This window comes from Nansenia antarctica, assembly GCF_963989245.1.
Source record: "Nansenia antarctica genome assembly, chromosome: 3".
Lineage (NCBI taxonomy): Eukaryota > Metazoa > Chordata > Actinopteri > Argentiniformes > Microstomatidae > Nansenia > Nansenia antarctica.
In genome coordinates this window covers 58,904,920-58,917,575 of record NC_137688.1, presented here as the reverse complement: position 1 = coordinate 58,917,575, position 12,656 = coordinate 58,904,920, and the positions used below count along the sequence as shown (strand labels likewise).

At 42.4% G+C, this 12,656-nt stretch overlaps 1 protein-coding gene across 1 annotated transcript; it reads right to left on the bottom strand.

The window, feature by feature from the left end:
• Positions 1-4,616: 4,616 nt before the first annotated feature.
• On the bottom strand, positions 4,617-5,510 carry cldn20 (claudin 20; the record flags this gene model as incomplete). The annotated part of the gene is made up of 1 exon (XM_080526752.1): positions 4,617-5,510. The coding sequence occupies one exon, from the start codon at positions 5,508-5,510 to the stop codon at positions 4,617-4,619; it is 894 nt and encodes a 297-aa protein (XP_080382878.1).
• Positions 5,511-12,656: the final 7,146 nt, after the last annotated feature.

The following is a 12,656-nucleotide window of genomic DNA, read 5'->3' as shown; positions in this document are numbered from 1 at the left end:
ACGCTCAATATCTCTGAACTACCCTAAACGGAGATAGAACCTTATAGTTCTAAACTCACGAATTACCTCTGATGAGATTTGGGCCCCTTTGATTGACCAGGTTGATGAAAAAAAAGGACGTCATCTGATCGGCCAGCATGATATTGTTGAGGTTCCTGGCCAGCGAGGAGGGAACATCACCACGTGCGCAGCTATAAATCACCAAGTCGTCCTCCATCACCATTCGACCCCGACAACAGTGCCCATCTCATCACTTACAACAGCCCAGGTACGTTGTCATCTGGGACAAACATACGTTTCCACCGGGCTGCTCTGGTCCGCAACTGGTTCATCGACCACCCATGTTTTTCCGTTCTTCATCTGCCACCAGTCTTTATTCAGCTTGGAAGCGTTGGAAGGTATAATGAACGCAGGCCCCATGAGCGCATACCCATTCTACAAGTAATGGCGGACGGTGATATAGCTGCTCAAGTATATCAGGGCTGGATTGATTGAATGAATGAATGAATGAATGAATGAATGAAAGCTTTATTTCGAACATGTGAAAAAAGAAATAGTTATAACAACAAAAGACAAAACAAAACAAAAAAACACTATTTACTTAACATGTCCAAAAAGGAGTAGGAAGAAGCATAAGTTTATTTAATCCTACCCCTTCTCCAATAATCAGAGATTAATAATTAATAATCTGCAGTTGACTTCAATATTAATATAATCTTTTTTTTAAATTAAATCAAATTTATTTACATATTTACCAACAATAGAAAACAGATAATGTAAATAAACAAATAATCTGTGAAAACAACTGGTGAAAGCCCTTCTTCCTCCTCGTACCTGGTGAAAACCATGTTTTTATACCGCTTTTTGAACTTGGTCATGCTTGGACACCGCTTTATTCGTCATAATAATAATAATAATAATATATTGGTTTTATGTAGGGCCTTTCACAAACCCAAGAACGCTTTACAGACAGAAAGTCTGTCACAGTCATGCCAGGCGATACTTTCCCCGCTGCTTGGCCAGGGAGAACATTGCCTCTGATGCCGATGAGGTCCTGTGGCCAGACAGAAACGAAAGGCAGGATGCCTGTCATTTTCTTTTTCTTTACAGTATATGCAGAAGGCTTATTTAAAATGTGCTATTGTTTGTTCTGTATGAAGAACGTTTTAGAAATCCAACTGTTTGCTTAGATGTATACAGTTAGTATTTCAGAATTTAAAAACATTCTATTCTTGTATTTGTGTGTTTTATATTTGAGTACGAAAACATAACAGTTTATAACAGGCTACTGTATGTATGTAGTGTAACACTGAAAATGCAAAAGGCCTACTGATAATCCTATCATAGTAGTGTTTTCAGCTGATCATAGTGTTTTCCATTGAGCACATCAGTGTTCTTAGAAGTATCTATTCATTTGATAGTGTGTGTGTGTGTGTGTGTGTGTGTGTGTGTGTGTGTGTGTGTGTGTGTGTGTCATTTGACGCCAAAAATTCATTTTGAGAATCAGCTATGCTTTGAGAAAACGTGTTAAAGGCTAAGCCATAGAGAAAAACTGTAATTGGCTTGACAAGGAGATACAATGTAAGGAAGATCATCTTGTAATTGATGTCAGTATCCCTGTGCTCTCTGTGATAGTGTTACATCAGATCAGGCCACATAGAGGATTATCCAAACTCACAGAGCTGTGGTCTGAATGCAGTCAATGACAATGACTAATTACTGACTCAAACATAAATAAATTCCCTTTCAATGCACTTTTTCAAACACAGAATGTAAAAAAAAAATATATATATATATCCTTAAATGAGTGTAATTTGATTAATTAAAGGGGCATGAGATGACGAGCCATAAATGCTGTGTGTGTGTGTGTGTGTGTGTGTGTGTGTGTGTGTGTGTGTGTGTGTGTGTGTGTGTGTGTGTGTGTGTGTTTGTTGGGGGTGCTCAGCTGTGTGAATTGAGCTAATTTGACGCATGGTTTAACCCACTGGAAGAGTAATGCAGATTCTCATTTGGACTCCCCTGACTCCCAGCAACACCCATTGCCTGTCATGCCTTATCACATGCTCCTGTTATCTGTTGATGTTAGAAGTCAGACCACGGACAGGCAACAAAGAGCATGCAACATGAAAGGAGTGTTTCAAGTTTTACAGAATCTGATGATGTGGTTTTTTTCCTTATGGGGAAAGCTGTGAATCCACTATGGCAGCTAGAGAGGAGAGGAAACAACATGTGTCAGTTTGATCACAGCCTTTTATAATTTTAAAATTTTAAAAATGCACTTGAATGAATTTCTTAGTATTTTTGGTACAAATTGTAAAGGCCTAGTGAAAAAACAACAACTTAATTTGCTTTGCACAGTACAAACTTTTGCTTTAATAATACAGGCTTTGCATTGTTGCCACATGTATAAAGACAATAGCTTCTTTGCCAGCATTTCACACTTTCAACCCAAACACATCCATCGTTACGAGAGCGAGGCAGACAACTATTGCAATCATGATGTTGTGTTAAAATTATGCACATTCAATTCATCTCCATTGTAGCATGCTTCACTCTCCAACATTTGTTACAGAACAATTTGACAGCTCATCAGAGCTCTTATTCAGATGAATAACAATGAAAACATTCTTAAATATACTGTAGCAATAGGTCAAGTTTAAATTTCTTGTGGATTGTTGTTAATGTAAAAGCATAATCTTGAACCTGAAATCCACTGGAGATAGGCCTACACATTAATAAAAAAAAAGATGCCCTGAATCTAAATGAAACAAACCAAAGAAAAACATTTCAATTACCCATATTTAATTTAAAAGTGCATTTTTGAAGAACAAAAGCACAATCTATCCTATAAACCATTATTTTGCATTACATACACTTTTTATTACATGATTTAAACATGAGATGTGTGAATTTGTGAAGAGCACAGTGAATCTTTTTGTTCTCTGATACACTATACTTAGACTTTTCTTTCAGTGCTAGATTCAATTTAACGACATTCTCTTTGGGAAAGTCAAACACAAACAATAACATTATTTAACTTTTCCCCAGAGGAGCCCTTGTAGTTATTTCTCTCACAGGTACAACAACAAAAAAGGAGCGTATGTGAGGCAAATATGTGGGACACAAAAATGTGCCGTAAAAAGCAGAAATCTCGAGCTATTGAGCCATGTCTTAAACCACAACAAGAGCAGCACTGCAATCAAGGCTCATGCCTGGGATCAATGTACCATTTTCAACTCAGCATGACAGATTTTAAAACCACTTTTAAGCTGAATTTTCTTTTGAATTTTTTTGTTGATAATGATAAACAAAAACATTTGAATTAGATGATGGTTGAGGTTACAGTAAATGCTTTTGTGAGGCCCAGGCCCCCTCGAGGAGGGCAGTCGGCAGGTTGGGGCCAGAAGCCTCTATTACCCTCTGTCAACAACAGGGGAACGCAGTCTGACAGTACCACTGGCCAAAGAACAGGCCTTACAGCTATGGCCCCCTGCAGCAATGACACACGGACACACACTGTAAAGTTGATTGGCTACAAGACCTTATTACCCTCGCAGCTAGAGAAAACGGGAGGACAGAGTGTACGTTATGTGTGTTTTGTGTGTGTATGTGTTCGAGCGCAGTGTGTGCATGCTTGTGTGTGAGAGGAGGGGGGTTGGGGGATGTGTGTAGTAAATGAGTAGTGTGCATTCAGCTGTAACAAGAGGATAATGGGAAAGCAAAGAGCATCATGATCTCAGGCAGGCTGTGCTGTCATATACCTCATTCCTCAGCATGACTCACAAGAAGAGATGGACTGGATGTATGGATTGTGTTTGTTTGGATCTGAACCCCCTTTGCTCTTTGTCTTCCTGAACGCTGCTTTACAAACAGTTGGAAAATATGAGTATTTTACACTTTTTTAGGCACAAGCTTTTGGTAGCTATTTTCTTAATAACTACGCAGCATTCCACTGACTGCATTATTAACAAGCTTCAGATAGCATGCTTAGGCTGAATATCAATCATCAGTCTTTTAAGCTTCAGAAATATGATTATGGATGATTTAATAATATGATTATTTAGTCTCACAAGGCGGATGGGTTCTAAACGACACAAGCTTGCTAACAATGGCTTTTACATTTTCCTTTTTCATGTAGATTGACAGATTATAATGCAATAAGTTCTGATGTTATCATTAGCAGCTAATTATCAGCACTTTTTTTTCTTATTTAATCCTTTGGTATTGAAAAGCCTCTACATACGTTTGTAATGGAACTTTTCACCGGATTTACAGTACGTTTGCTGTGCATTTCTATGACTCCTCTCTCTGTCCCTCTCACCTTCCCCTATACCCTCATGTCATTTCACCCACAGCAGCAGTCAAGAAATTGGACTGAGTATTCTGGATCCACAAGCTCCCTTTTCCAACACTACGGGAGTACCTTTACCGCTTGTGCTCGCCGTAGAGAGAGAGAACAGATGAGAGGGGGAGATAAGGCTGTCAAAGTCATTACCATTCTCCTCCTCCCCCCCTGAATTTTCTGTCCACACTTTTCCTCTCACAAAGGCAGTCAAGGAGCCTCAGTAGAAAGTCCATAGCATTCTCACCCCACGAACGAGAGCAGGCTTTAGGAACTAAACGTAGTCCTGCAGAGTGTAGCCGGCCCTGACGTCTTTTGGAGGGACTCTTGAAGGAGAGTAGTACTGCTGTTCCTGGTCCTGGCGGAGCTTCTCCTGTAGTGGCTTCTCCTGCTGAGTATCATCCTGTTGGACCTTATCTTGGGCAATGTTGTCGCGATGTAGCTGCTCGCGGCATGGCTGCTCTTGAAGCGTCTGCTGTTCACGGCTCTGCTGCTCCCGTTGCAGTTGTTCACGTTGTAGCTGGTCACGGTGTAGCTGCTCCTGGTACAGCTGCTGCTGCATTAGTTTGTCAGGGTGGGCGGAGGATGCGGAGTCCACCGGTCCCTCTCTTTTTCCAGGACATGACAAACAAAAGATCACACCCCCAGCCAAGAGGAACCCGGCAGAAACGAAGGTCACATACACCGCCCCTCCAGGCTCATATTTATTGCTCACATTAGAGTCCAAGAAGTTGGTTATTACCTCGTTGGTGAACCAGGACGCGGGCACCAGGCAGAGGATGCCAGCCAAGACAAAGCACCCGCCTGCAGCGATGGCCGTGTGTCCCTTAGCTCGGTGGCTGCCGCCCCAGCGGGTGCATTTGAGCCCCAGGGCAGCGAGACAGAGGCCCAGGCAAGCCATCATGCAAGACAGAACCATGGTGGTCCGGGCAGTCTGCAGGTAAGCGGGGAGAGACAGCACGGAGTACTTCAGCGTGCAGCTGAAGACGCCGGTGCTGTACCAGGTGCAGTCCATCCACAGCCCTTGCATCTGGGAGATGGCGGTCATGATGTTGGAGCCCACATCAGCACTCACCTTCCAGTTGGGCAGCAGCGTGGCCACGGTGGCACCCAGGACACCCACCAGCGCCAGGGCGAAGGCGAGGATCTGCATGGCCGAGGATGCCATCGTTGATTTTGTGTCCACGTCGCTTCCACGGCGCTCTCTTTCCCCCTGTACCCCGGCACCCTCACCTTGCGGTGGCCCGAGCTTGCTCAGACTCCCCCTATCACCCAGGCGCAGGTCTTGACAGCAGATAATTCCTCAGTGCAGGCTCCAGTGGGCTGCGATAAAAAGCGAAATGAGAATTGAACTGAGCGAGCAAGCGTGACGATCAGACAGCTGAGGCACGTGCTGGTGATGATGGGGAGAGGAGACTGCGCCTTTTCTCTTTTTTCTCTGTATTTTTTTAGGGGGCAAGCATGTGAGTGCAGCTTTTTTAGTTTGCCTGCGTTTTGACACTGCATTTCAGATTCCAGTGACTGAGTTTGTGGTTTTCATTGAGAGGCTCAATTATGTGCATTTAAAGCTGCAGTGATCCTTCCTCTGAAAGTGGGTTACACTTTTACAGCAGTTTCTTTTGTCACATCAGCTGTCAGGTAAATGCTGCTGTTATATAAAAAAAACATGAACTAATATTTACCATGGAAACATAGAAAAGCTATTTGAATAAGCCAAAATTAATCATGTTAAATTCCTCATATAATTCCTTCTCTGTGGTGGTAAGTGAATAATGTCTGTTATTGCAGCATGAAAAAAATAAACATCCTTACCTTTTTTGTCGCTTGGACAGTGTGCCATGGTGCGTCAGTCTACTTCAAAGATTTCTGTGCACAAAGGAAAAAAACCAAACATTACAAAAAAACAAAAAAATAGGGTGAACAGCTTCCCAGAGTGTAACAGTCTTCCTAACGTCTCCTTAGCAACAGTACATAACATTCCATCCTTTTCAGTGTCCCATAAAAGACACGGCACATCCTTGATTATGAGCTACCAATGAGGAGAATGGAGCATTGGACTGAGAGAAATGCTGCAAAATACTTAGCGATGTGGCGTGGTTAAAGAACTGGACTAGTAACCTGAAGGTCATTGATTCAGTCAAAAACCCACAAAGGAGGGAGCTCTCCTCAAACGAGCAGCCAGAGAATGTGCTAAAAGAAGGTATAACTGTAAGCTTATATTCTCCACTGCTGCATATGTGATTATAGGAAAGGAGCATCTCACAAATGTTGGTATCCTTTTCTTGCCAACATATATGTAATTTAGAAATGTTTATTTGTACATCTTGGAACTCACTGGCTTTGTGTGGCTTTTTTGTCGCATAGCACAATAAAACCCAAGGATGGAGAAGAGGACTGCGTCCATTTGGCTTTCAGTTAGGTGTCGCCCTTCATGTGACCGTGTGAACTATGGCAGACTGCAACACACTGATAAGACGGTGAACCGCCCCCCTCCTTTTGTTTGGATTAAACACAGCGGTAGATCAACCAGTCAAAACCTGTCTTTATTGTAATCTCTTGTCTATATATCCACTGTGAGACAGCAGAAAGCACCCTGTTGTGGCAGATTTGCCTGAATAGGAACAATTTACCAGAGGGCTAAACATAAAACATCAATTTTCCTCTCTCCTCTCCCCATCAGACTCTACCAAACTGCCTACTGCCCGACCAAACTACCCCCTGCTCCTTTGGTTTTTCTCTCTCCCTAGGGGGCAAGAGTACATTAATTCAAAAATGAAAATATATTACTGGAAGAGAGAACACAAATTGACCTTAGCCAGTTGGCTTATTCCCGCCAGCTATTATCCCTACCAGCCCAGGGCCCCTAGCCCTACCTACCCCACCCCCTGAGAGACTCTGGAGGGGAAATGCCATTGTGATCATTACCACAGCTGTAGTCCTCATTAGGAGACTCATCCTAGTTCTAATTATGTCCTACTCCTAGAGGCTCACCGTCCTCTCTTCCACACACTCCCCGTGAACAGCAGCATCCTAAAAAGGTTATATGACAGCGTGGGCTGCTGGGCTCCACATACAGGTAGGACCCCATTTTGGACCTCATCAAGCCATCCATGACACTTACAATTTAAGAACCGTGATGTGTGTGGATCAGAATTCACCTAGTTTGTGTGTGTGTGTTTGTGTGAGTGTGTGTGTGTGTGTGTGTGTGTGTGTGCGTGTGCGAGTGCGAGTGCGTGTGAAATTTGTCCCAAATTCTGGAATTGTGCTGTAGGAGATAGATGAATTCTGTAGTTACGATGCACCATGGGGGATTGCTGGTATGTCAGGCTGTGATTTGAGAGCTGATATGGCAGGCTGATATGGCAGGCTATTATCAGCGTGCCCCATAGATTTGTCCCTTTCCCTCCAGGGCACCATCCTTGAGCTTGTAACAGAGCTTGTCTTGCAACCATTTACTAGTCCTTTTTTTCTGTCTATATATATATACACTCACTGGGCACTTTATTAGGAATACTATACCAATACTGTGTAGGGCATTGATTCCACAAGATCTTGGAAAACATTGGAAACATTCCTTTGAGATTTGTTTCTGGTCCATGATGACATGATTGTATCACACAGTTCCTGCAGATTTTTTCAGGTGCACTATCAAGCTGTGAATCTCCCGTTCTACCACATCCCAAAGGTGTTCTATTGGATTCAAGAGCCGGAGACTACTTTGGTGTTCTGACAGTGCATTATCATGCTGGAAGTAGCCATTAGGAGACGGGTACATTGTGGGCATGAAAGGATGCACATGGTCAGCAAACATTCCACACAACATTAAACCACCTGCACCAGCTTGGACTGTTGACTGGTGTACAGGTGTTCCTAATTAAGTGTTTGGTGAGTGTATGTATATATATACTTACAAAGATTAACTGATCTGTTATCAATGATATGTTCAGTTTTTTCATAACTGAAATGACAATGATAGCATAGTTACAGCGTAGACCCTACACTTTTTGTAAGGTCTCAGAGTCCCAGTGAATTTTCAGCTTTTTGCTTCTTCCCTTGAATTTACTTGAACTCTCCCCCATCTAGGCAAGAGTTTACTAAGTACACAGGAAAGGTCATGAACGTTCCCTTGTGTGACCCCGAGGATAAACAATAACATAAATAAACATAAATAATCATCTGTGCTCACATTACATCGCAACTTGGTAGACTAAAGATCCATGACAATATTATGTGATTTTCATAATTAACCTTTTCAACATCTTGTAAATATCCTAGAGAGAGACAGCATCAGCGTAGAATGATCAGACAGAAGTCCCAGCCTACTCTGAGTCATGGGGTTACATGAGTGTGAGTACTGGATCTAGTGCATGTTATTCCCTGGGCTGTCAGGAGAGCGTGGGAAGAGGAAGGGATAGGAACCACGGCAACTCTTATAAGACCAGTGTTATTCTAGCTCAGAGGCCTCCTCTAGTGAGTAGTGTAGCGTCTGATGCAGCATGGTTTTCAGTGGCACATAATATTTTCATAATATCTTCCTTATTTACATCTCACTCCCATCATCCCTATGAGACTATGTACAGGAGATTAGGTACCGCTCTTCACAATGGTGATTAACTCATCACATAGGTTTGATCATATTTAATGGACATGAGCATTGAGGACTATCCGTTGGCAGTCTTTCCAAAGGAGGTCAAATTGTTTCTAAACCAGTGTTAATTTGAACTGGAAAGCATCATTGCAAAGCTTTCTTTTTGCCTGTTTGAAGACTCCATTTTGAAAAAGCAACATTAAATGTGCTGAATAGTCAAATAATGTTTATAGAGGTGTAATGAAAAGAAACAAATACAGTAAAATCAGGCTATTTAGATGCATGATTAGTCTGGAATTCATTACAGGTTCTGCTTTGTGTGTTATTCTCTCTTTAAGGGCTTGTTCATACAGGGCAATAAAACTGGTGTTGGGCTCATTCAGCAACTCTATTATTAAAGGTAAACAGTAACAGTAGACTCCAAAGAATATACACTTTTAGACTTAACAAAGTCACAAGAACTGTGAAGGGGAATTACTGTTGTTAACAATGAATGCAATAAGGAAGGATAAGCTGAAGATGTCAGAAGTTGCAGGAGTCAGAAGTTGAGAGATCATCCCTGCGGCTGAAATACTCATGCACGAGCAGTCAGTTCAGCCAGGAGGCGTCAAGCCTCCCTAAATCATCAAATGGACAGGAATATAAATGGCCTATTTACTACAAAAGTAGTAGATGCTCACTACGTCCTTGGGTTTTATGAAAGGCACTATACAAATCCAAGTTATTATTATTATTATTATTATTATTATTATTACCTGTCAGGGGTTGAGTTGATGCTCTGTTTTTTCATCAGTGAGGCCATCGCCATAACATTATTAATGACAGGTTTCTAAGGTAAATGGCTGTTTTAACATAGGATACGATCTATGTGGATGGTCGAACAACTAGCTGTTTACGATACCCTTCATCTCTTTTCCTCTAGCATAGCTTTTTGTTGTTGTTACGGAATGATCAGGGAAAATATTTAATCCATATCCTGATTGGAGAAATAAACAACCTCTCAGCAAAAGTCTTAGAACAAGGATGATGGAAACCTATCCTGTGTTCTGTAAAATGTTCAAGTGGCTAACAGATGTTGTAGTGTACACAAACCGTCACCCATAGACACATTTCCTAACATCAACCTCACATGAAAGTGAAAGAGGCAACAAAAATAATGTGTAAGCACTCACCAGTATTACATCATGTTAGAATCCTCTTGCAGCACACAGAGTAGAATGTTTTTCCTGTTCCTGTGAACATGTTATACACACACACGCCCACACACACACACAGACACGTATATTAGTATGTTAGGTCAGCGAGTGCTAGTTCTGACTTTCATAAAGCGTGTGTACCACTGCCCACCCCAGGTGGAGTGACGAACCCAGGCGTGATTGCCAGTTGAATGCCCGCCAGTCAAAGCACAGCACATTCCATTAGCGGGTTCCACTCCCAGAGAACCCAGTTAACCATAGCCATCTCCCTGCTGCCCCAAGGCTACTAGCTACTGGGGCTGGAATCCTGGTCAAAGTATCCCACACTGAGGTTAAGTGATGGAGCTCTCAGATAGCCAGGGGTTGGATGAAGAGATCTTCTTCTCTCCAGGTCTCTCTCTCTCTGTGCTGTGTGTAGGTCCTGGAGGCCTCACAAGGACAGTCATGGATGGATGAAGGATAGGGGTCCGCTGATGGCTGATGGCAGAGAGACCCTGCTGTGACTGAGCACGCAGAGCGCGTCTGTCTTTTTGTGTTGGTCTGTGGTCTTTGTGGAGCGAAATCCCGCTATTGTCCAGGGTAGAAACAAGCACGAAGCAGACAGAAGAGCCTGGTGGTTCGGCAGTAGGCAGTAGGCAGTAGGCAGTAGGCAGGGGGAGTTCTGAGAGGAGAAAGAGGAGGAGGAAGAGGAGGACCCAAGCACTAAATGGCTCTTCTGCGATTCCTTCCGTACTGTGTCAGTGCAGCTGCCAGTGGGCTGTGGAGCTCAGAGAGAGAGAGAGAGAGAGAGAGAGAGAGATGCAGCCATTCCTCCCTTCTGTCATCCACACCTCCTCTAATCCTCCCATTGCTGAGACCAACACTTCAGCTTTGTATCCAAGCCCTTCAGTTGTGTGAAGAAGCATGTTGAAGATGTGTTCCCTCCCTTCCCCTGGCTGCTAGACTGCTGTTGAGTGGCAGTATGTTGGGGGCTGGAGGCTCATGTTGAATGTATGTATGTGTGTGTGTGGAGTGGGCTGCCTTTATGGTCCTTCACACAGGTGTTACTGTGGCAACAAGAGCTAAACCGGCTTGCCATTAGACACAGCCTCCTGTTTTCTTTTAGCTAAATCTGTTCCACATTACCCTAATAGAAGGACGTCTTTATCTCTCTCTCATTAAATACACATAAGTGTGCATATATATGTGTGTGTGTGTGTGTGTGTATCTTTGTCGCTCCTCTATGTGTGTGTTGTGTCATGTTGTGTGTGTGTGTGTGTGTGTGTGTGTGTGGGTGTGGGTGTGGGTGTGGATGTCTTTGTGTGCCTTTGTCCGTTTGTCTGTCTGTCTATGTCTTTTTTCATCATCACTAGTACAGTTTTTCTCTATCGCTTTAACACGTTTTCTCAAAGCATACAACCATGCTGTCAAAGTGATCCACACCCACACTGATTTACATTGCAATTATAACTCATTGTCGAGCTGCTGTGAATCTGCATAAAAGCCCCTCTTGCTGCTGTAGCTGTATTCACCAGAGCCCCATCTCCACAGGCTGAAGAAAAGAATCTGTGTGAATCACACACAACTCATTTTCTCTTAACTCTTGACACAAATCCAAAAACTCACACACAAAACCCTAAACTCCACCAATCTCTTGCAAAAGCAAACCCTGAATTCAAAATAATGTTATGTCTTCTCAAAATGAAATGTTGTCATCAAATGACAAACACACACCATCAAATGAAGAGACACTTGTAAGAGCCAATTGAACACTGATGTGCACAATGGAAAACACTATGATCAGAGGAAAACAGTATTATGATATGATTATCAGCAGGCCTTTTGCATTTTCTGTGTTACACTACATACGTACAGACAGTAGCCTGTTATAAACTGTTATGTTTTCATACTCAAATATAAAACACAAATACAAGAATAGAATGTTTTTTTAAAATTCTGAAATATTGCACACATCTCAGCAATGACAGTTGGATTTGTAAAGTATTCTTCATACAGAACAAACAATAGAAAAAATAAAATAAGCCTTCTGCATAATACTCTACAAAGGCCACAACACCTCGTCGACATCACAGCCAATGTTCTCCCTGGCCAAGCAGAGGGGAAAGTATCTTTACCAAGTATCTTTACCAAGGAAGATTGTGCCAAATGTAGATAATTGGATTTAGTCTTTTGTTAACTGTGTGGTTTAGAGCTGCAAAATTAGTGATAAGCAAGAAATGTGTTGTGTGTCATTGTGAAGAATTGGTGTGAGATAAAATACACCAGTTTCCCTCATTATGTTTGAGGTTCCGATGTCAGTGTTAAAGCGATAGAGAAAAACTGTAAAGATGGGGGCAGTTTTGGATGTCGTCTCATCCTATAGATCCAACACTTGGCCAAGGACTTTCTCCATCATCAGTCAACCACTAACTGAAAAAAATACCCCCAAAAAAGACCCAAATAACCCTAACCCTTCAGTTATTTCTTCTTCTCCCTCTTTTCCCTGTCATTGGTGATAAAGACAAACAACCATGCTGTCAAAGGGATCCAC